General features: G+C 33.4%; 2 protein-coding genes and 1 pseudogene across 3 annotated transcripts; all 3 read right to left on the bottom strand.

The window, feature by feature from the left end:
- Positions 1-4255: 4255 nt before the first annotated feature.
- LOC143595854 (putative protein phosphatase 2C 12) lies at positions 4256-8279 on the bottom strand. Its single transcript, XM_077074769.1, has 9 exons — positions 8163-8279; positions 7257-7565; positions 6833-7004; positions 5482-5635; positions 5337-5400; positions 5144-5251; positions 4931-5056; positions 4617-4852; positions 4256-4516 (listed from the first exon to the last, which is right to left on the bottom strand). Exons 2-9 carry the CDS (start codon positions 7455-7457, stop codon positions 4318-4320), a joined length of 1260 nt encoding a protein of 419 aa, XP_076930884.1. The 5' UTR covers positions 7458-7565; positions 8163-8279; the 3' UTR covers positions 4256-4317.
- A 4819-nt stretch (positions 8280-13098) lies between these two features.
- LOC143595850 (26S proteasome non-ATPase regulatory subunit 14 homolog) lies at positions 13099-16116 on the bottom strand. Its single transcript, XM_077074767.1, has 6 exons — positions 15768-16116; positions 15496-15673; positions 14077-14158; positions 13820-13996; positions 13556-13723; positions 13099-13480 (listed from the first exon to the last, which is right to left on the bottom strand). Exons 1-6 carry the CDS (start codon positions 15907-15909, stop codon positions 13289-13291), a joined length of 939 nt encoding a protein of 312 aa, XP_076930882.1. The 5' UTR covers positions 15910-16116; the 3' UTR covers positions 13099-13288.
- A 3555-nt stretch (positions 16117-19671) lies between these two features.
- Positions 19672-25031, bottom strand: LOC143595852 (uncharacterized; annotated as a pseudogene). Its single transcript, XR_013146602.1, has 14 exons — positions 24790-25031; positions 24461-24685; positions 24043-24285; positions 23873-23961; positions 23688-23786; positions 23358-23444; positions 22759-22989; positions 22508-22686; positions 21900-22431; positions 21529-21630; positions 21160-21454; positions 20324-20472; positions 19958-20242; positions 19672-19881 (listed from the first exon to the last, which is right to left on the bottom strand). The product of XR_013146602.1 is annotated as an uncharacterized LOC143595852 (transcript).
- Positions 25032-25863: the final 832 nt, after the last annotated feature.

Genomic DNA, 25863 nt, shown 5'->3' with positions numbered 1-25863 from the left:
GAATTAAACAAAATTAAATACTCAAAAATACAAGTTTTATTAATAAGAAAGTTTCGAATAACGTCGAGTAAACATAAACGAATACAAATACTAAAAATCCGAGATGTTACAACGACGGTAGAACGACGACGGTGATGATGCTGGGGATAAGCCCACCACACGCAAACGAGACCACGGCGCGGGTGGTGCTGTGGTTTAGATTTGTTTTTGTGTTTTGTTTTTTTCGTTGTTATGTATTTAATATTATTATATAAATTTTGTTTTGTTTATGTTGTTCCGTTTCAATTTTAAAATTGTAATTTCGTTGTAATTTCAAAACCGATGAATTGAAAACAAAAAAATATTGAAAATAAAAATTGGTTACATCCCCACTAACACAAAAACAAAACAAAATCAAAAATAAAAATGAAACAACAATTTTAAAATTGAAATGAAACAACGTAAACAAAACAAAAGTTATATAATAATATTAAATACATAACAATGAGTTCGAAAAAAAACAAAACACAAAAACAAATCTAAACCGCAGCACCACCCGCGTCGTCGTCTCGTCTGTGTGTGGTGGGCTTATCCCCAGCATCATCGTCATCATCGTTCTATCGTCGTTGTAACATCTCGGATTTTTCGTATTTGTATTCATTTATATTTACCCGACTCGGGAATGTAATTCGGAACTTTCTTATTAATAAAAACTTGTATTTTTGAGTATTTAATTTTGTTTAATTCATTTTATATCCTCGTATTATTCAAACTCGTCAAACAATTCTGTTTAAATATATAAATCACTTCAATAAAATCAATAGCTTAAGCAAGTTTGAGAAAAAATTTTATTCACTAAAGTCCCAAACTCGGGTTTAAGCGAATGTAAATCCTCTCGATCTTGGTATTAAACCAAGTTTGGTTCCAACACACCACAAACTTAGAAAACTTAGAAATTTAAATAATATAAAATGAAATATAAGTTAAAAATGTTAGGAAATATTTTTGGTGATTTGAACAGTGACTAGCTAGTTAAAATGAAAAGTTCGACTTTTACTCGGTTTTACCCGAAACTTGGTTTAAAATGAAAAAAATTTTAAAAAGTATTTTTTTTTTAAAATTATACAAAAACAAACAAAAGAAAAGAAAAGACAACAAAAAGACAAAAACACAATAAAATGTATAAAAAAGACAACAAAAAGACAAAATAACACATTTTTTCAAAAGACTCCACCAATATGCCATGGATTGCCTAATCCTTAATGGATTGGGTGAGTGTTTTGGAAACACCATATGGTGCATGTAAAAAACCCCTTAATTTTTCCGTAGATCTATAGATCGTTACATTTAGTAATATAATTTCTAAGCTAGTCCTCAAAACATTTTATAGGGTCTACTAGTATTTTGCTATTGAATGACCAAAAATATATAAGATCGTAATCAAGAGTAGATTTTAGTAATAGTATACCGTCAAGACGTCAATGTAAGGCTAGTCCACTTGATAAATGCATTTTTCTTCTAGATGGGAGGTTCCACGCTAAAACTTGGGTAAAAACGTAGTTTAGTGTTATTGATGTAAAATTGGAGCATGAATTAAGTGATATCTATCAACCAACTAAATCAGACCAAACACCTTTTAGGGCTTTTATGAATAACATGGATGAACAGTTAAAATTACCATCTTCAATGTCAAGAAAAACAACAAAAAATAATAATAGAATATAGAAGTCAATCCTTTAAACAAGAAAAAAAATTACAAAAATGACAATAAAAATCTTACAAAATCAAATGATATTGCGGTATATTATAAACATGGAAGGCAAGGACATACGACAAAATAATGTTGTACAAAAATATCAATACATGTCACATTAACATTAATACAATATATGGCAAAAGAGCTGCATAATACAACATATTAATTAGTGAGTTTGCTATAAGTCTATAACAACCGATTTTAATAATTCTTGTGTATATATTTTTCGTGTATACATACCCCATAGTTATCAAATGTGCTAAGCGCACTCAAGGCGCATAGGCCTTCTGGGGCCTAGACACAAGGCGCAAAAAAAGCGACGGCCTAAGAAAAAAAATTGCTCTTTAATAAAAATAAGTTAAAATATATTGTCTTTAAGAAAAATAATATTATTCTTCAAATAAAATAAACAAAAACGGTTATATAACATTTAATATTATGTAATTAGTATCAAAAGTTTTAAAATTGCCATTCCTTTCGATTTTAATCATATTTCTTGTTGAACTCCGCCTTTAAAATTCATTTTAAAGTTTAAATGGCTACTATAAAGCAAATTAAAGTATACGAAACATGAGCATAAACCATATGTGGATTAATCAAGAGATAGAAGAAAAATGATTGAAAAAGTTATACTTATGTTAACCTTGTTTTTCAGTCTTGTGTGATTTGTAGAAACCAAGTAATTATCTTTGATTATACAGAGAGATTGGAGTTAATTAAGTAAATCCATTTTTTAAAAAAATTCTTATCGACATCAATGAATTTTTAAACGAAAGCAAATTATCTAAATCAACATGCTCAAAGCAAGCTATGGATAACAAAGGTAACTAGTATGATTATGTGGCTTTAGTATTTATATAACCACGTGTTTTTAATCAAGTTTTATAGAATTATAGAAATAACTGAGACAAAAAGAAAGATATGAAATCATCAAAGAAATACTTTTGAGGTTATAAATACGTCTAAAGAAATTAGTCTATGCAAAAGTGGTAAGAGACAACACAAGCAAATTGTGCAATTAGTTCATCTCTACTTCGGGTCATGCTTAGGGCTGTTCATGAACCGAACTGAACCGAACGCAGGCATGCTCATACTTGGTTTGGTTTGAAAGCGAGCCGAACCGAGCGGATTGAATTTAAAGAAACGAGCGATATCTTTATGCTTGAACTTGGTTTGGTTTTAAAACCGAGCGGCTTGTTTCGGTTTGGTTTTGCTTGATTTCCTACAAAGTTTCCAATTTTAAATTTCTAAAACCTCAAAATATCATTAATTCAAGACTTTCAACTCTAAATTGTCTAAACTTTCACCTTTAAAATGTATAAAACTCATAGTTTACAACAAAACATATATAAAACGAGTGACTATGATTTAAATTTGAACTTTGAATTCAACACAAAAGAGAGAAATTTTAAAAACTTTAAAAAATAGTATACTTTTATATATAAAACTAATACATAAAAAATAATTCGAGCAAAACAAACCGAACCAAACCGAGCGAGGCTTTGCTCGTGCTTGGATTGCTTTTAAACCGAACCGAGCCGAACGGCTCACTTCCAAACCGAGCCGAAATCGAACGAGCATTTTTCGAGCAATTTTCGAGCGAACGACGAACGAACGGCGAGCAATTTAGACAGCCCTAGTCATGCTAAATAGGGGTGTAAACAAGCTGAGCTACTCACGGGCTACTCAAGCTGAGATCGATAACAAGCTCGAAACATGTTAAGCTTTTTCAAGCTCAAGCCGAGCCCGTGCCTCAAATAAAACCCAATTAGTTATCTAGACCGAGCTCGAACCTTTATGGGAAACTCGTTTAGGCTTGTCGATCCTTAACGAGCCTTGTATATTTTTAAGTTTTACATGTTTTAGACTTTTGAGAATTAATTTCACACTGCACAACTGAGCTCGAATCGAGCTGACTTGTTATAAGGTACACAATAACACGAGCCTGAGCTCGTTACACTCAAAATGTATAAAAATAATAAAACATATATAAACTAATTAATAGATAATAAATGAGTTAGGTCTGAGCCGAACTTTAGAAAAAGAGCTTGAAACGATCTAAGCTCAAGCTCTCATAAGTCAAAATGGACCAAAGTCGAGCCTAATTGAGCTCAGGCTCGGCTCAGCTCATTTACAACCCTAATGATAAAACCATATAAATCATTCCAGCTTTCTCAAGGCTTAATCTATGTAAATATGGCCTTGACCTCGTTCCACCAGGCCTATTTATGATAAAGAAAATCAGACAATCATATTTAAAACTCCAAAACAAACTTTTTTTATATAACTGTGCAATAGAGATGACTATGAGCATGGAGTACAAACAAGTAACCTCCAATTCTATTTGATGGGTCTTTACTCTTTATGTAACTTCACCAAGCCCAACACATTTTTAAGCAAAATGTATATGGAACTAGGGAAAGACTTTAACTACAGAATGGCCCAACTTGAGCAGAAGAAAGAATACAAAAGAATTATTGATCAAAGGTTGAGCAATTTACATAATAACTTGGACTTAAAATCACCCTTTTCGGTCTTCATATCCATACTCGGTTTAGCATGTAAATAATCGATGAGGTACCTTAAGGTCTTTTGCCTTCCATTGCCTCTCTTTTCTCATGGCAACTTAAGCAAAGAAAAGGCCCGTCCCAAGGCCTTGGTTTAGCCGAATTACCCAACCCTGCGAGTATCGAAATACCCTCACCAGGTTTCATTTCCTTTTGACACACCGCACAAGTGAACAATTTGAATAAGTTGGACAACGGGTATTTGGTAAGTAGCCTGCAACCGAATCATACATATCTGTTGTTAACAAAACAAAACTTGACACGTAGACCTGTTAATGGGTCGATTTGAGATGTTAACAAATTTGCGTACAAACCTTTCTGAAAGCAAAGCTGATCCTTCTTCTACTAGCTCTTCCACCACATCGGGTTGTAGATACACTGCATCAACTTGAGGGGGTGAGCCTGAACTCTTTCTCCTAAACATGGACTTTAATACCCCTTTACCGATCTTCTTTGCATGTGGAACGTTAAGGTTTGTCTTTTCTGGAGGAAGAATATCAACAACAATGCAGGTTGTATCATCCCTTAATCCTTTAGATTGCACTGCTTCCTATTAACAAGAATAAGAAATAAATGTTTAGAGACGGTCAGACAGTAAAGAAACACATGTATAATTGTATATTCATACTTTAACAATTTGTGCAGCTGCTGTATCGGGTGGGAGTCCACGACAACAAACTAGAGCTGCTTCTGCTGACATGGCATCCCATACACCATCGCTTGCAATTATCATCCTTCCACCAGCAGAGGACAGCTGGTAGGTTTACAAGTTAAAAAGTCTCAAAATATTAGTCGCTCCCAAATATACATACATCATAGTAGTGCAATATCATGTACTAACCTTCACTTGCTTAACATATGGAACAGGAACAATGAACTCTCCAACATCCACATCTCCAATCGATCTCGAGAGGCACAAGCCACCAGGCCAACATCTCAAAGGACCAATCTACCCAAAAAAAATTATGTCCAAATAATAAGCAACACTTCTATACATACATAAATATTACATATATATACATACACACACCTACCTGGTTGCCACCACCAGCATTAAGCCGACCAACCTCACCGCCACTTGCAGTGACACGCTCCCTCCTACCATATAACAAAACAAGAAATTACAGTTTAGCAATTTAACACAAAAGAAAAGCATCATAAAGAGATATGCTAGCGTACTCTTCTTCACTGCAATCAAGCCTGTGATCTGCTGATAGGTAATATAAGCCACCATCTGCAGACTCGAGTATGCAGCGGGAATCACCAACAGAAGCTACAGTTACAACAGATCCTTCAATAATCACAAAGGTGACGGTCGTTCCTGACGATTGAACTGAAACGCAAAAATCCATAAGTACTCGGTTTTTATAACTGGATTTAGCACAGGTGACGGGTGTGTTTACACGTAAGAAACACAAGAACATTTACAGGTTTTAGCACAGTAAGATTAAAAAAGTAGTGAAGCAGATGATAAAAGAGAGCCATGCTACAATCATAAGTACACCGAGTTCATAACTGTTGCATGGTGTGCCAGAAGTAGGCACACAGCTGATAATAAGAACCTCAAGTGGTGCTGCGGTGGTCATGAGTCTCATGACTCGCAAAGTGTGGAATGGCACTTTTAAATGAGAATTTCTTTAATATATTTTGGCAAGCCTTTTGTTATTACTTCTTTGTCAACTAATAGTCTAATATGTTTTAGTGCTTTATCAATACAACAAATTTAACAACGTAATTATTAGCTTCCGTGTTTACGAACTTTTCAATATGGAAACTTTCGCCTTTTTGCATACCCAATATGTCCCACTTACGTTTACACAATCTCAAATATCAAAAGCTATAGATTATGTATTATAATGCACATTTATGATCCAAGACAAAGGAATCAACCACTCAAATATAAATGAGAAAATAGAGGTATCAAAGATTTGATTTTGGGCACATGGACATGTGAGTGTACTTGATAAGTGTCAGGTTTTTGCATGTACATATCTTATTACAAGAAAGTCGAAGGCCTAAATTTTCAAGATAGGGATTAAAACACCAAGTCACCAATACAGAAGGTTCAGTGGAATTCGATTATATTATTGCAAAACTACATGCCAAAAAAAGTTATAAGTGCAATTAATATCCCAGACGAACATATCATAACTAGTAACTACCCGCGAAGATTACTAAACTTCCATACAAGACAAATGATACTATATCAGTCTCAAAGACAGCGTAAAGATCATTCCCTACATAGAACATTAAGACCAATGTCCCAAATAAGGCAACCTCACTATAATCATGCAGATAACCATCTTCTCTAAGCTTATAAGTTACTAGAACTCTACATCCTTAAAGGGTTTTATTGTAAATGCATTCAAGACAAAATCACAGGACATCAAAAACAAATTATCTTAATTAAAACCGATTCGGACCCTACTTTTGTAAGATTTGAAATCTCTATATGCAATTACATAGTGGCATCAGGTGGTATCCTGCTTATGCTGATTTGTCAAGAAATCGATAGAAAGAAAGTTAATACCTTGTTCTTGGAAATCTTTATCTGTTTTCACAAATCCTGCCACCAAAGCCCTGGGCAACACAGTGACCCATTCATCTCGGTTAAGATCTTTAGGAATAGCTCCCAAGACATTGTTTAGAAGATTCTCCTTTGCATATATAGCTGCTGCAGACCCATTATGCCCATCAAATATCTGCAAAGCAAAGCGTGGTAAGAAAACATAACTGAAGATCGATCATCGCAATACATCTTTTCAGAACCTTATTTTTCCATTTCTTTTCCCTAAGCCTCTTATCCATCGTTTTTGTCTTGGCAGACGACTGTATTTTAACTTGGATAAGAGATCATAAACTAATTCCCCTAAACTGTTTATTAAAGATTTAAAAGTAGCATGTAGTTACGGATATTCAAACATTGAAAGCCAGAAACAGTTGAGATAGCATACCCCGAAAACAGAATAGGTAGTCACACCATCCCCTAACACGCGTTGGCATTCAGTTTTAATCAACGCGAAATCCTCCCCTTTCTTCGACTGGCTAGCTTGACCACTAGTAATCTCCGGTCTCTCAGCCTTCTCACTCGCCAATTCACGCTTCAACAACACAGATAATGGGATCGTATGATGCTCACCCTTAACGGCAGCCATTTCGTTCACAAATCCGGATTCACCTCCTTCAATTCTGCCCTAATAATAAAACTCAAACTTCTCAAGATCCACCTCCACATACTCCATCACTCCATATTCAATATATTCCTAAATCACCACAAATAACAACATCATCATCATCAAATTATCACACTAGTATTTAAAAAAAACATCAAAAACATCATGAAAATTATCGCACTACTATAAAAATAAAAATAAATTAAAAAAAAAACCTAAAACACACATAAAAATCAAGCATCAAAAACATCATGAAAATTATCTCACTGTTGTAAAAACAAAATTTTTTTTAAAAAAAGAACCTTAAACGAACATGAAAATCAAGCATCAAAAACAACAACATCATGAAAATAATCACACAATTATTTAAAAATATAATAAAAAAATTAAAAAATAATAATAAAAAAAACATGAAAATTAAGCATCAAAAACAACATCATGAAAACTATCAAACTACTAAATTAAAAATTAAAAAAAAAAACATGAAAATGAAAATTAAGCATAAAATGATCCTTTGTAGAGATCTGAACTAGAAATAGGCATAAAATAGTCAAAATTAGAGAGCAATGCGGATGATCCAAGTGTAAACTCTTAAGTAAGCTAACAAATTCTCCGATCAAATCCAAAACATAACAGAAACATACATAGTGAATTGAAGTGATGAAAGAGAAAGCAAAGCGTACTTACAGAGTAGATAGATTCGTTAATAACAAGGGCAAAACGAACGCTAGTATCCAATTCGTTCAATCAAGCAAAATTGACTTGGTAGAGAAGAGAAATGATGATCCGCCGAGAGAATATTTCGGTTATTTGTATAATAATAATAATAATAATAATAATAATATTAATATGATTTGATTTCATTTGATATCATGTGCGAGCGTACAAAACGCGCACCGCTTTTCTGCTTCTAAAAGCCGACTTCAGTGTCTATGAGCTGTAACTCCCCTCACTTGTCAATACATCATGCCTTTCTTTTTTATTCCTTTTCTTTCTTGGATATTATTATTATTTATTTATTATTATTATTATGAAAATTGGTTTATAATACTCCTAACTTTCTCTCATCGGTAGATAACGCTCCCAACTTTCTCTCATCGGTAGATAACACTCCCAACTTTCGATTTGTCACCCACCACTCCCAACTTTCACCATATTTTCCGGTACCACTCCCCGTTTAAATGAACACTAACCTCATTAATGTTTTGGACTAAAAATGTCACCTTCTGGGATCGCCTGCGTGCCGGAGTTGCAGGTTTCCGGCGAGCACCATCTTCATCATATCTCCACCGGTACACAATCTTCATGATCTCCATCACCTTTTTACACCTCTGAACCATCTCCATTTTCTGAAAGACTAGATAGCCGGAAAACTCAAATTCGCCAGAAAAAAAGAGGTCGCCAGAAAAACGAGGTCACCGGAAATGGAGGTTGTGTGTTAAAAATAAAATTTCTGTTTTACCCCCTCAACTAATTTGAATGACATTTTTAGTCCAAAATATTAACGAGGTTAGTGTTCATTTAGACGGGGAGTGATACAGGAAAATATGGTGAAAGTTGGGAGTGGTGGGTGACAAATCGAAAGTTGGGAGTGTTATCTACCAATGAGAGAAAGTTTGAAGTGTTATAAACCAATGTCCCTATTATTATTATTATTATTATTATTATTATTAATTCATCGTCGTAAATTTTTTTCATCATAGGTTCATGTAACTTATACAAGGTTTCAAATGCCAAAAAAGAAGGTTTCTTAACACATTTTCAAGATCAAGGAATCATCATTTTTCTGTGCAAAATTAAAAAAGATACAAAAGCATATGTGTGAAGTCATGAGATGTATAAGCTTAAGTCGTGCATCTACATTATTGTCCATATTCATGTATTTAAAACTAACAAAAGTAACCAAACACAATAACTTGTTTCATGTATTAGCTTTATATTCATTCAAGTATTTCTTTCATTTGTAGAACTTATGCTGAATGATTTAAAGAACTAGTTTGATTTGTTATTGAAATTAAATGTTCTTAAATAAGAAAAAATATACATTATTACTTGTGTCATCATAACACGAGAATTAAAAGTCGATACGCAAAATACGCTTTGCGTACATAATGTTGTGAGGCTTTCTGCATGATTTTGTCACACGACTATGTAGTAGTTGTAACTTAACTGAGTACTTTCACACTTTGATTTCTTCAACTACATAAATTTTTACAAATACGTACTCTTAAATCTTAACATACAATATGTTTACTCATGTGAATGATGTGATATATATTCACCTAGACATGTCTATGTACCTTGGATTACCTAGAAGTTTGATCTTGAAATATTCAATACCTATCTTGAATTCTTTATTTATTCATGAGATGTTGTTTCTTTAGTTATAGTGACATAAAGCAAGATAGAACTCATATAAAGTAAACTCATCATTATATTTAAATACGACCTAAATACTCGTGGTTCTACCTTTATTGACTAAGAGTTAATATTCTTACAAAATGACCTCATATCATAGTATTTTATGAAATTGTTTTGGCATGTTAAGTTTTTAATAGTATGTAAGGTATGACTCATACATGAACTTACTTCTTAAGAGTACTTTTTTGCTTAAAGTAATCCATTTTAACAATTTATATTATCTTTTATATATTAGGTATTTGTGACGGTCGAAAATCCTACCCACATTTTGTTTAACTGTTAACACGCATACTTTCAAATGCTTGCAAACTACAGGATTCAAACCTCTCACCTCTAGATTAGCGAATACATCATTTACCATTGTGACACGGAACAATTACATATAGTTATTATGTTAGAATACGAAAGATACTAGTCAAATCAAGATAGATTTATAAGAATTTATATTAAGCTATATAAAATAATTGTTAGACCAAGACACATGCCGGTGCATGTGGTAATTAAGTAGGGATTGTGTGGGGTCGAACAAGTGATTATCTTAAATTGTAGATGAAGCCGACTCGAGTCGGCCCGGCCCATAAAATTTTAAAGCTTTGGATTTTGGAAGGTTGCAGCTTAACTTTTCATAGAATTAAATTAGGCAGCCTACTCATTAACACGCTTTCCGGAGAGACATATGTTGGTTCTTTTACACTAATTCCCAATCTCTAATTATAAGATTTAGATTATGGATGGACCTACATAAAAATATCATGTAAGGAAAAAAAAAATTTTAAAAACCTATTTGGATTATTCGTAAAATTTGTTAGTGAAGATGAGAATATGAAAGTACATGCAATTATAACATTTTTCACTAACTTTTAACATGAATAGTTTATATGTAATGTGATTAGTATAATTATTATTTACTACTTTTGCGTTTTATTATATGAAAGTTCTGTAATAAACCAACTCATATTTGAAAGAGATCTAAGATTAATGACTATATTTTACATGTTGAGGTACAAATATTTTATAAAGAGATGAAATTTATACAATAAATAAATATTTGATCCTTTTAATCATTTTTTAACTTAATCGTTAACTATTTAGATAAAGAATGTATTATTTCGGATATTATAAATCAAATTGTTTTTTTATATAATTCTTAGATTTAATAGTGCTTTATTTAAAACAATTAAAGAGAAATAATTTTGCTATTAAAATGTAAAGAAAGAAAAGCTAGAAAGTGAAAGGTATAAATAAAAAAAAACTAGTTCACCCAATGGGCATGAACAATGAAGCGAGAACCTTGTATAGTTGTATATCGAAGCTTACTTTTTTTTATGTGGTGCCTCGTTAAAGTCATGAAAACAACTTATATATTCCTAAACTTTTGTTGCTTTTGTTTGTATCGTATACTTAGAAGGCATATTCAGAAACTAAGGCATAGTTGAAGACAACATGTTCAGATAAAGATTAATATGGGGTATCAAAATGTTTTATCATCATATTCGCTTGCTTTTCCTTTGAACGTTTGGGTTTATTAGCTAGTTCTGACTTTCATTTGAGACGACCTCGGTCATTTGTAAAGTATTAGGAGAGACGATGGTCGCTCTCCTAAAGTATCTACAGCGATACAAAACTAATGATCCTTGTCAATGTGTCATAAGTGAGATAGAATGTCTGGCCTTTGACTCCACATAAAGCCTCAAAAGACAGCCAAGTGATAGTTCTATCAGAGCAGATTGATACTCGTACAATTTAAAACATTTACTTGCCCCAAAATGTTTTCAAATATTGATGATATTCTACTTTCAAGTAGTTATGAAGAATATTTATAACTAGGTTAAAGCCCGTGTTCTACATGGGTAGACAAAATAATAAAAACAAAAAGAATATTATATGTAATGTGTAAATTCAATTATTGCATATAATAATTTTATTTATGACTTTTATTTATTAATTTTTTGATATATTATGCAATATAATTTTAAGTTGAAAACCAAATCTTGGTGTTTAATTTATTTAAAATAAAACATTTGTTCCGAAATTGTTATATTAAATATTGTGTGTATAAAAATTATATTTATAACAAAATGTTACAGATTTAAAATTAAATTACAAAGAATAAGGTTTTGTTATAAAAGAAAAATAAGTAAAAATATATTATATTTTAAAATATATAGGGAAACAATTAACAATCTTAAATGATTGTGTTAAAGAGATATGGGAAGAAATAATGATATTGTGAATTATGAAAATGTTAACAACTAAATATAATTTTGGTTTTATACTTGAAGAAAAATCACATTTATACATGCCAAGTTAAGAAATCAAACATAATTACCACTTTAGTGGAGTTGGTAAGCACTTTTGATTTGAAACATAAGGTCTTAGATTTGAAACCCGTATAATTAAAATTTGATGGAATTGGATTTAATTCAAATCAAAAATAGAATTGTATTTGGTTGGTAAAATTATAAATGGAATTAGATTAATTAAAGGATGAAGATGGTAATATAGTATATTTTTAGTAATTGGCTAACATCCCATTGAAGAGTTGAAATTCAACTTGGGTAATAAAGAATTCTTACATTCCAACGAAAGAGAGAATGTATTTAAATTACAATTCCATTATGTGCCAACCAAACATTAAATTTCAATAAACTAATTCCAATTCCATCATAATTCCAAAGAATTATGTGAACCAAACGAAATGAAGTCAGATTAGATTGGAGGATAATGTGGGCATGTGAACTATAACTGTTCTTTGAACAATTTATGTCAAGTGTTTTGGTGTGTAAACATCTTCTAGTTGTCAAATTGAGTATAGATTGATGATGGTAGAGGTTGCATACTGTCTGTTACAGTTTTGTATTGTGTAAATTTAGCGATTGATGATCAGTGTATTATATTAAGTGAAAAGTCTAATGTAAAGGTCAAAACATGCATTATCAGTTTGTAATGTTGTAAATGTTGATCATGTGTTTGTTGGTGTAGACCGTCTTCGTTGAGTTTGTACTTGAAGCAGCTTATACAAACATTGATAATCTAATCTAACATTCTAACCTACCACTTTCAAATTGATATGAATAATCCTTCTAACACTAAAATCAAGTCAAAATATTGATACGGAGAATATTTCTAATTTATAACTCGTTAATCAAGTAATAAATGAGATTGAAGAATGCCGTCCCACTGATATAGAGCAACAGTGAGATTACAGTTCATCGTTGGAATGTAAAATTTGACATGTTACAAAAACGTTTTACAGATACTAAAAAATTTGCCACGTCGAAAGAAGGCATATTAATGTTAAACAAGATCATGACACGAGTCTTATAAAAAGGATATTAAATCGCATACAAAGTATGGCCAACCAATGTACCAAAACAGAAACGCTCAGAACTCTAGAAAGAAACTGTGTCGAGCATTGTACCTAGTGTCTGAATGATATTGGATGACATGAGATTGGAAACATGCTCTTCTAGATGTTTCTTGGCATCCTGCCTTCCGACATTGGCGATCGCTAGCTTCTCTGGAGACAGTTTATCTTCTTCCTGAACCGCTTTGTTATACTTGATTGCTAGACTCAGCATCTCCTGCAAACATAAACAACTACTCTTTCAGAAACACATGTACCATGGCCACTTATATTATGTGAAAAGAATGCTGACCTGGACAGTCTGCTCATTGGTTTTTGAATGTGTATCAAATCGTTCAAGTTTTAATCCGTCAGTCCACTTCTTCTTGTGGAGGTTCAATAGCATCTTTTCTTCAAGTTCATTCTTCCTGTAATTAATAGCAATTGAATAGTAGTGCCTGTTCAGCCCATGAATCAACGCCTAAAATAAACAAGATTGGAGAAAAGATCACTAAACAAACATCCTAATAATAGTAATCCCAATGATTTGATGATTTGAGATATGTCAATGACTCACTTGAATTGATGGTTTATTAAGATGGCCAAGATTTGATGTAGTTTGGCGTGGCTCTTGACCCAGCATCATGGTTTGCGGGTTAATAAGGCGGAACGCATCGATCACAACCTTCCCTTTAACACTCTGAATAGGATCAACCACCACTGCAACAGCTCTTTGATTCAGAGCTTCAAAACTCTGCAATATGGTTCAACAATAAAGTCACATTTTTAACTTCCAACAAGAGTTTAATAAATGACAGGAAGCTTATGACGTACCTGTTGTGTGTTGATGTCGACTCCAGATAACCAACAACCAAATCCTGGATGTGAATGGTACCAACCAACCACCATCTCTGGTCTGTGGCGACAAACAAAGGTAACAGTCAACCAGTGGATATAATTAACACTGAAATACAGCATAAACTAGTAGAAACAAAAGTACAAAACTGCAATGTGCAACTAATGCTTTCTAGTAGAGTGCTAACTGCCTGTGCAGGCTGACAAAATGTTTACAACGGGAAGGTTTAACCACAGTTTAAAACTTTCTGTACTGAAACATTCATAAAGTGCAGACACGTGGTTAGTGCATACATGCCTACACGTTGATGATTATAAAAGTTATAAGCACGCAAGGCAGGTGCTACAAAAAAATGATCATGTTAACATGTAAATAACTCTTCCACCTTTGTCAAAACAAACTATACCAACTCATATGCACTCAAGAAAGTTTCAGGATAATGGTATATGAAATGTGTCAATATAACAAAACGATCACTCTAAAGCTAACTAATATAAGCACACATCTGTTGCAAATCCATCCTGTTGGATCGTAAAACAACTCAAAATTCATAAATGTAAACATCCATATCCAAAGCCATAGGGACACCGACAAAGATCGATATTCCTCAAAAAGTTGCAAAATTACAAATCTTCGTAAAAGACTAAAAGTAACTCTTAGCAATAAACTAAAATGTCAAAGAAACAAGACAACACCCAATATGCAGAAAACAGAAGCATCTTTATAGTTCATAGCATTTACACAAGTTTCCTGTTAGTATAATACATAACCAAGCATAGTTATCAAATGCGCTAGGCGCATAGGCCTCGCCTAGGGCCTAGGCACAAGGTGCAAAAAAAGAGAGGGCCTAAAGAAAAAAAGCGCACTTGAATAAAAAATTAAAATAGATTATGTACATGAAAAATAATACTATTCTTCAAATCAGATAAATAAAAGCTATTATGTAAGATTTAATATCATCTAATTAGTACCAAAAGTTCAAAAATAGTCAAGATTCAAATGTAATTCCAGAACTTGAATAACAAAATGTATCAATATAATGCCTTTGACCTCTCCTAGATCTAAGTTTTAATAGCACTTCTCACCTTTCTTTTGCTCGGATTTTATCTTCTCATGTTCTTGGCATAGACAATGTTGAAGCGCTCGCCTAGGAGCTAGAAGCGCATTTATTGAGCCTCTCCTTAAAAATGGGCCTAGGCGCAAAAGGCGAGGGCTTTTAATAACTATGTAATCAAGAGCAGTCTATGTAAGGATCCCCATTCATATATCTTGCATTATCCCAAAAAATGTTCCAATTTTCAATTATAAAACAAAACCAATAGTTCAATCTATCGAGATTATACGGTTAAAAGCCTACTTGCACAAACAATCAAATGCACAAGGGTTCATAAACCTACCTCCCAGTTTGCTTAAGCATATCAAGCATATTAGTCTGGAAAACATGATCAACAGCCTCAACACTAACACCAGTACCACTCTGCGGCATAGCGAAAACATCGACCACACGGACGGTATACTCATCGACAAACTCCCCAAGCATCAATCCCATAACTTCCATAGGCACACCCGCTCTCCCTACACAATAATAATCAATCAATCTATTATCAAACACTAACTAATTCTAATTAGGTAAATAAACAAACAATTGGCTAATTAATTAATTAATTACCGTGTTTAAGCATCTTGAGAAGTGCTAGAGAAGAGATGTAGACTTGTTCGGATGTGTCGAGTGTCGGTGAGTCCACCGGCGGGTGGCCTAACGCGCCACCGGCTCCGCCGAACATCCGCTGTAGCCGTTCCATCCCTGACATTAGCTTCCGGTAGATAGATCAACAGGTGGTTTGAATGTCTTTCTTTTCTTTGGTAACAAGAAACAAGATCTCCCCAAAACTGAACAAGGGGGTGTTTAATGTAAAAAGAAAGAGAAGAGGGGTATAAACACGAGATTCGGCTCGTTAAAAGCTTGAACTGAACTCAACTGAACTGAGTTTAAATGAACTTGTGCCCGAACTAGAGCCTTAAAATAAGTTTATTTTAATAAACAAGATCGGGCTTTATTTGTCGACCTCAAGCTAACTCACGAGTCTAAACGAGTATATTATTTATATACATGTTATTTAAATCATGAAGTATATTTATAAAATATAAAATAATATATATTAGATATAAAATTATGATGAAAATATCGAATAATATATATTAAGTAACAAATAAGTTTAAAATTATAAGTATATAAGCCGAGCTCAAGCTTGAAAAAAATGACTCATGAAGTCACAAGCTGAGCTCGAGTGCTCGTGAGTCAAAACGAGCCGTGCTTGCGTTTAGTCAAGCTTTTTTACCCCTAATAATACATACCAAAACTATAACCAATAACACTTCAAACTTTCATATTTATTGCCAAGGGTAATTACACTCACATAATAGTCACATATTTCTACTTGATTATGTTGGTGACTTTAGTGCCATTAAAGTCATTTTAGGCAAATGAAATTTTACTTAATACCAAATGAGAAGTTGAAATATACATCGACTTGAGTTAGGACTTAGGAGGTGTAAATTACGCAGTCAACCAAGATTATTCTAACTAGTGTATTGTTAAGTTTATGGGTGGGGGGTGCCCCTGTTGTGGGGTCCAATGGGCAAAATCGATGGGTGGGTTAAAATATCTTGTTAGCTTAAAACTTATTGAATTTGATCTTTAGAGTTAAGTATGTTTTTTTAACCCTTGATAATAGATTTGGTATTCAGAAGCATAACTGATCACAAAATTAACTTCGGTCTCTCAAAACCATAGTTGGTGATCATAACTAACTTTTTTTATTTAGTACTAACTTCGGTCTTTAAAACCAAATGTGTTCATCATAATCAACTTTGTTCTTCAGTACTATAGATGTTCATCGGTCTTACCAGCAAATTGTTAACTATTCAATGATTTGGTTTTAGTTCGGTTTTGTATCAAGTACAAAAATCTCTTAAAGTTGAAGCTACATACATGCAACTTTATGATCTATGCTACCATTCAATCACATTCGACCGTCGTTGCTTTTATTCGCAATTCAAAAACAAACCCGAAACATTACACGAATCAATAAATCTTAACAAGTCTAGTGGATTTACGCCACTTCCAAGATTCGGATGGTGATTTGGGAAGAGGTGGAACAAGAAGAGCCTTCCTACACAAACCAAAAGGCCACCCCTCACAATGACAAAGCTCGAGGAACATAGACCGCCGTCTTCTCCTAAACATTGGAAACTCGAAACTACTGATATCGGTTGAACACCGAGAAAGATTTGTTTTTACGGACATGAATGCTTCTGCAGTTGTTGCACTTGAACTCCGAGATAGATGAGTGCAAGGGGAGTAGAATATTGTATCCTTGTGATCTTCAACATCAGTTGCGTACGGATGTTGTATTTCCTTTCTAGATGAGTCGGTTGGAGAGAATCCGAAGAACTCGAACTCCCATATGAAGCTATCGATCGTAAATCCAATCTTCCGTTTCGACTTTGACTCCTTGTATTTACTTAGCACTGCTGAAACAAAAATCTGAAGAAAAGAAGCATGCTATAAACATATATAATTGTTGACCTCTAATATTACTTATGAATCATCTGTCATTTTAAAACTTATACTAGCAACTACGATTTCTTTTTTTATAACCAATTCAAATCGAAACGTTTTGGCCACTCCAACCAACCCAACCCTTCTGGTTTGCCGTTTTGGAAATTTTTACTGATTTGATCAGAAATTTCATCAAAACCAGCTAAACCAGACCTTGAACACCCGCTATAAGTGTGAAACAAGTGTCTTGAATATGTCTTTTGCAAACAATTTTTGTTCATTTTAAAAACAATATATATATATATACATTGTTACTATGCAAATTATGATTGCTACATATAGTATAATACTAATAATAATCTATATCTTTGAATAAATCAATTTAAAGGTTATATGCATAAAATTTTGTGACTTTGACCCATTTAAGATAAATAAAACCTAAATTCAGTGATTTAAATGAGACATATATGTATATATAAACTAAGGAAAGAGGAAATGAAATAGAAAACATCATTCAAAAGTTCAAACATGGAGGGTTGGTTACTTCTTGTTCATCATCGTAATCGCTAACATTGTCATCATCATCGTCTTGTTGCCGTAAGCTTTGAGAAGAAATCTTTCTACAAAAAGTATGACATGTTGCAAGAGCATCCTTAAGGAACTTACATCTCTTGGAGGGATTCGATGGTTCTTGATTATGAAACAAGCTCATGATCATGACTGAAAGAAAGAAAGAGAGAAATTAAAACATGGGGTTGAATTGAGGTATGATTTACAATTTTACATAATAACATGTATTTATACTGCATTTAGTATACAAATTTGAAGGGTTTGTTTCTTCATACTTTGGGTTGAAGACAAAGTAAAGAGATTTTTATTAAAAGTTAAAAAGATTATCCCATAATTCATGATCATATGATATATTCTTTGAAAACAATACGATGCCAAATTGATAGCAACATGTAGTGTCTGAAATGTGATTTATGTGCTTCTACTATGCCTAGTGCTTTGTAGTAGTTTAAGTTTTATCTTCACCCTTAAGTGATGGTAAAGGAGACTAGATACCAAACGTTGATCACTACTAATAGTAAAAACATAAACAAATAAATAAATAATAAGGCACTTTATTTTGTTTTATATGTTTTTTTTTTTGTGGGTGGGGGGGGGCGGGAATTAAAATCTTTTAAACATGTTATTGTACTTTTTATAAAACATTTACGAGTATAGGCAGTTGAAAGAGCGAGATGATCGTATTAAAAATCACAGTTTTTCTTCATGTTTTGTTATAATTTATTAGACAATAATTATATAATAAATTCATAAAATGTATAAAGTTTTTAATATCTTTAGTGGAATGGGAATAAATTGAAAAGCTAAAGTGCAAGATGATATCATGTGTATATCCCACATATCTTGCACACCAAACATTTTCCATTTTTTCTTTTTCTTTAATAAAACAAGATTCTTATAACCTCTTTATGGGTTAAGTTTGTTATCTCAGCCTTTAGTTATTTAGTATGTTATGCATATCTAATATCTATATCAAAATGATAACTGTGTTTAATCACTTGAACAAATGTTAATCATATGCATGTGGTTTTTTATTTGTTCTTGTGTGATCAATTCATGTGTCAATTCTACAACATGGTTTATACTTTATAGTACACCACACAGTTCATTATCATGCCTGGTATACCCTAGTTAGTCAAGGCCGGATCGAACATCTTAGGCAGCGGTCTGGATTAATCTTGTCACTTCATAATAAGAGAGATTATACATTACCAAACTATATGACTACTTTTGTTGTCTGTGAATGTTAGAATCCCATAACTGTTACATCCATCGAACACGGTCCCACACACGTATAGATTATATTCAAAGGCTGAGAAGAATGTAAACAGTTTCGTATATATGAATGATATACACAAATATTTGCTCTGGTATGTACAATGAACAAGTGCTACAAACTTTTTTGAACTATATTGATAGGCATATATAGCCATATACAAACCTAGTGATGAATCTCTTCTATATCTGCATTTTCTACTGCTTCATTCCTTTGAATAACAAAATGATCGACAATTCGAACTGTATTAATCGGGTCCTGATAAGAAGAACTAGCACTCCATTTACTTGGATACTGTCTATGGTGACTCAACTGGTGCTCCTGTAGTTCCGACTCCTTCTTCCAGTTAGAATCCAGCTCCCACTCCTTCGGAATCTACTTATCGAATTCCCAAAAAAATATTCAAAAAACCGAAAAAAGAAAAAAAAAATGGTATTAAAAAAATCCTCACTTTATCAACTGCAAGAGTGAAAACTTCAAGACTTCCATTCTCCTTGATGTGAAATCGTGTGAACGATTTGTAATTAGCGATTCTTAGCGACGAGAAAGCTTCATCGAAATGCAAGTGAAGCCAGTTTATACAAATATACAAGTAGCTTCCAAATACTAGTGACACCGCAGGAGTTGACAACACCCAAAAGTATAGAAAAACTGAGGCGTAATATACAACTGCAAGCCCTCTAGAAAGTGAAACCATTCCATTTTTGCATATATTAGTCCTTGTTACTGCCATCACCTGATATTACATCAAAGTATTTAACAAAATGTAACACAATTTTGAATAAATAAAGTACCGAAAGTTCACAATAGTTCAAACCTCTGGAACGTCAAAAGCTGACATAAGATACTTAATACACGCTGGATAAAGACCGAATGTCCATTGTTCTATGCGCGCCTTAAGCCCATTGGGGTCCGGAAACTGTTCGCTTTCCACTGATCTATACCACTCGTATAACAAGTGATAACCTGAAACAAAATGTCACAAACGAATTATTATTATTTTTTTAAACTAATAATATTTTATATATAACACAAACCGAGCTACATCTGAATAATGGGTAAGCGAGCAACAAGCTGCGCCGCTACCCCCTTATTAATTTATTTTATTTTTTTGCAACAATGAGAACCCATTAGGAAAAACTCACAATTGTGCATTTCTATAAATGAGTTCGTGTCAGTTTTAGGTAGAACACACTAACACGTTTAATTAAACAAGTCGTATTTGGGTTGATCATACAGGTTTGCGGGTTGGCCCGTTTACATTTTTAAAAAAATTAAAAATGTGTTATATACATAACTTAAACTAATTGAGTATTTTATATCAAAATTTATAAGATAAACTCATTTTATAGTTTAAACGCAATTGTTTTATATACGTTGTTATTTTAGGTTTTAAATTTGTAATTTTAGAGTATGAATATGCAAAAAAGAAAATGTGTCAGCCCACGAAAACTCATGTCATATTTAGGTTCATGTATCTGACATAAATTTCGGGTTTGACCCATTAACCCGCAAGCACGACCCATTTAACGTTGCGGCCTTCAAGGTATTAAACCTGAGACGTCTATTAAAAGGGAATCAAGCACTTACTTTTCTTGAATGTTTGTAAAACATTTGATTATATTAAAAATTAAAAATAAAAGAAAAACTTACCTGATGTTGCCAAAAGATTATGCCTGATGCAAGTTTCAACAAGTTCCATTAACAACATGAGAACTAAAGCTAAAACTAGGTGGGCTGAAACATGTACAACTCCAATTATTACTTTCTTTTTCTTGGAAACTTTTGAAGGTACAAATAATATTGCAGCCACCAACAGTATCAAAGCACCAACAAAAGATACATATGATTGATCAACCAAGTATATAAAAGCATCCCAAACCGCGCTAAGCGAGTTCTTTATCTGACCAGAAAATGTATCGTCTTGTAGAATATGATCTAGCTTGCACTGTGAGAAAAAAAAATTTAATTATTATCATATTTTATCCAAAAAAAAAATAAGAAAATACAAAAGGTACATACCATTGGAAACATTGAAAATGTTAAGATGAAGTATATGAACCCGCCAATGAAATCAAACTGCCAATTTTTCTTTCGAAACTTCAATATATTACCCAGAGCAATCTGCACACCACGATTTAAAACGATATATGTAACGGGCCAATAGGTAAATTTAAAATATTAATATAAAAAACGAGTTGAAAGTCATAAAACCTTCTAAATCACCATATTCATTATATAGATCATTAATGGCCTGGTATAGTTTGAGTAAACATATTTGACACTCTAATCAAATATATTTGAACTTACGCGTCACCCAATCTGACCCGACCCGTTTTGCCACCTATGTGACACGAACTGTACATAATTTGATGTTACTACTTACTGCATACCTTTCTTGAATCTTGAACGGATGGATAAACGGCTATGGTCTCATAAGTTGAATCATACGCTTCAATGAAGTTACCAAAAACATGCGTCGGATGCAAAAACGCCCCACCACATCCGTTAACAAGTAAATGTTGCACCATTGCAGGTTTTTCTGACTGAACATACGAATGTCGCATATAATGATGTAAATCTCCAGCTATCCTAAGTTTACATCTTCCTTTTAAATGATCACATATAAGGTGTGACACATTTTTTCCAGTTTCATCATTCCAGTAGTAATCAAGAATCCAGTTCGGTGCGTGTGTCATAACGATCACATAATCATTTTCTTTAACCTTTTCGCTATGATCTCTGAGAAAAACTTGAACTGATAACTATCGATATCGCTATGCAGAGCTAAATCAAGACCAAACAGCCACCATCCTTTCGGTAGTTGCAAAGCAAAGTAGCTTTTCTTTTGAGGCATTAACCATCCACCTAACCAACTCTTGTGACATATGTACCTCATAAAAGTTTGAAGTCCATCAAACCAATCTGCAAAAAAAAAAAAAAAAAAAAAAAGACATTAATTTGAACATAAATAAAAATTTATTTTAGACTAAGTACACACCATGGTTTCCAGGAATTAAAAAACATTGTGGCCCGTCGTATTGTTTTAGATCTGAAACACCATCGGGTAATTCAGGCTTGTTAACAGCTACATGTTCTTTTTTATACCATGAAGGTGGCCTAAGAGCCTCCTCAAAAAAGAAACGGTTTTCGTAAGTGTATGCTGATGGATTAGGGTACCTGAATACGATAAACCATTGCTTACATTAATGAAAAAGTGATTTAACAAAATTTTAAAAAGGTGAAGCTTACGCGAGATCGCCTCCAATAAGAAGAAGGTCCCCATGAGGCAACTTGTTCGACAAGCCTTTATGCCAAACATGAAGTGAAGGTTGAGCAAGAAGCCGAGCAACAGAGTAAGAAGAGTTGCCACCGTCGCCAGTGTCAGCCATAAAGTCAAACCCAAAGTCATCCTTTTCGCTAAAATGGTCATACAGAAAATCCTCTGGTTTGGTCCCTTCATTGCTACCACTCATTGCAGCCAACAAAATGAACCATACTTAATAATAGAGGCGTTGAACGTATTGTGTTCATGCGTTGGCTGGTCGAAATTCATGCGACCCCGTAAATCGTGTTAGACACATGAACACAAACGCAACACGAATATTCGCGGGTTGACACAAGCACAACCATAATTTTTTAAAATTTTTACGTTTTACATATTATATAAAATTTTCAAATTTCACTAAAAAAATACAGCCCGTTGACTAAACATGTCAGCAGAGTTTGACCCTAAGAGCGCGTTTAAATTGTGATACAAACCTGTTAGTTCATATCATGTTAAAAATGGAAAAAAAAAAAGTTATACTTTAAAAAACAAAAAATTAAAAAGGATAGAAAGATTTAAAACCTGCATCATGCGCATATCAAATCGCCCCATGAAAACGGTTACAGACACAAGGAGGTCAAAAACAGTCTTGAATAGATCAGCTGATGTCCTGCAACATAATATTTATGCATTCACTTAGAATTATAAACATCGCATACACATATATGTGCAGGGTGCCTCAACTTTCTTAACGGTCTAAAACGAACCAAGAATTCAGGGTCTTTTGTCAAATTTTTAATGTTACAAAACAGAACAAGTAACCACGGGTATACTTGTTTATTCAAACAATTTAATGTTTTCGATCTAAGCCCATTGGGCTGCACCTGACTGCGTGTAAAGAGAGTGAATATACCCTGAGTACCAAGGAACCATTTCCAAGAAAGAAGGCTTTGTTTGCCCGTCCTTCAACTTCTTGATTTCGTCGGCGGATAGAGGGTGGGTAAGAGCCCATCTAATGATGACAATAAAAACCAATAATTAGAATATATGACTATTTAACAACACAGCATATAAACCTGCTAAGTGCTAACTGCTCACCCTGTTGATCTTTCTACAACAAAATTCGCAATATATAGACCGATAAACGTTGCCCATAACGAAAATATTGGCGAAATTTCATCTGCAGACTACAACAAAAACAGAAACCAAATAAAGCTGAATCATAATTCATAACCAGATCATGGAAATCAAGTAGAGCATAAAAGAACTTGCACCTCTGCATATATAAGCCACTTAGAATGAATCGGATAATCACGGGTCGACACTGGAGCAAACCAACCGCATTCTTCACCTTTCAATTCATACATTTTGAGAACTTTAGCCAGCAATTCACTTCGTCCTCCTGTTTGCCAAAGCGTAAACAAGCCTGTATCATTTTGTCCAAACGGGCTTTCATTCGGAGAATGATTTCCACAGTGGCTATAGAACACGCAACATGCTACACTTAACACCTACAAAGATAGCAAGCCCATGAAAACAAAAACCAATCACATAATCTTTCTCTTTTTTTCAAGTTTCAAAAGTGAAGTCGTTGTCTGAGACAGTCAGACAACGACTTCACTTTTCAAACTTATGCTAAAAGGCAACTCCATAAAATATCCTAAAACACGAGTTAGTTAAACTTACGGTACAATTTTGAAGAACCGTCAAGATCTCGGGTCTCCTTCCAGCCGCGTGAGAAACAAGCCGAATATACCAAAGGCCAAGGAACACCAAATGGAACACAGTGAGAACAAAAATGGAAGAAATGAATATTGTCAAAATAATGATAAATTCATCCTCAAGTCAACTCCCATTGACTGATAACTTGGAAGATGCATTAAAGCTGCCACTAATAACCATAATATATTCCTACACATAACACACCAAAAAAAAAAAAAAAAAAAACTCCATTAATTACCTAAAAAATAAAAAAATTTGAAATTATGTACTGAATTTAATCATATTAAACTTACCATTTACTGAAATTTGAATAACTTGGTCTAATTTTCCTCTCTAAAAAAGGAGATGAAAAGAAATAAAAGAATCCAAATAAACATATGTAGATTGACCACCACTTAATGTTCTTGTCTAGCTTCTGGATGAGTGTATGCATGTTGTCCCATGATATAAAAAACAAGGAACTCATGGCAACTGCAATAAATGCATGGCGGGAATGTTCATGCGGGTACGCGTATCTACCGGTCAAATTATCCATGTTGATCCTGGAACAAAGTAGACAAAATTAAGGTTTTACGTTACAACATTAACACGCGACAAGAAACATATTAATAACAAAAGATGAGAAGTTGTGTACCTTAGTTAATAAGTGAAAAGGTGATCAAATAATAAACTGAAAAGGGGATTTATAAGAATTAATAATGTGAGAATGAATTTGGAATTAATTAAGATATAATGGTTTAGATTATGCTTTTCTTAACATAGATAATTAACTGTTTACCTTGCTCTGCAAGATTTGATTGTTAGTGAAGGAAAGTCAAAGTTTGACTAAAAGGATGGATAGCTTGTGGTGATGGACTAACGAGTAACGACCAAATGTTGCGGTTGGAGACAGGATGTATACCATTCACATTCACATTCACATTCACATTCACATTCACATTCACATTCACATTCACATTCACATTCCAGCTTTTGTTGAATACTTTACTTGGAAGTTATGATTTTATTTTATTTTACATACCATTAACTTTTCTTTTAACCAACAAGCTATTACTTATTTATTTTAATATTAAAAGGCATGAAAGTGGTCAAATATATTATTATGAGAAAATTCTCAAAATAGCCCATTTATAGAATGCGGTTCCAAGTTTGTCCCCTTAAATTCAAGTTTCTAAGTTTGTCCCTTTGGTATCTCGTCGCCGGCGACATGTTAGCGAACACCGACGATTTGATGATGCGTTATGTTGTTAACATAGGGTAGCAGTGATGCGTTAATGTTTAAAGCAGGGGTTCCACGATGCGTTAGCTGATAACGCATCGCTGCTACCCTATGTTATGTTAACACATCGTAGGTGTTCGCTAACATG

Source organism: Bidens hawaiensis, unplaced genomic scaffold, assembly GCF_021521415.1.
Source record: "Bidens hawaiensis isolate Kalapana, Puna unplaced genomic scaffold, B.hawaiensis_p1.1 tig00045575_1, whole genome shotgun sequence".
NCBI classification, from domain to species: Eukaryota; Viridiplantae; Streptophyta; class Magnoliopsida; order Asterales; family Asteraceae; genus Bidens; species Bidens hawaiensis.
This window is presented reverse-complemented; position numbering and strand designations above follow the sequence as displayed.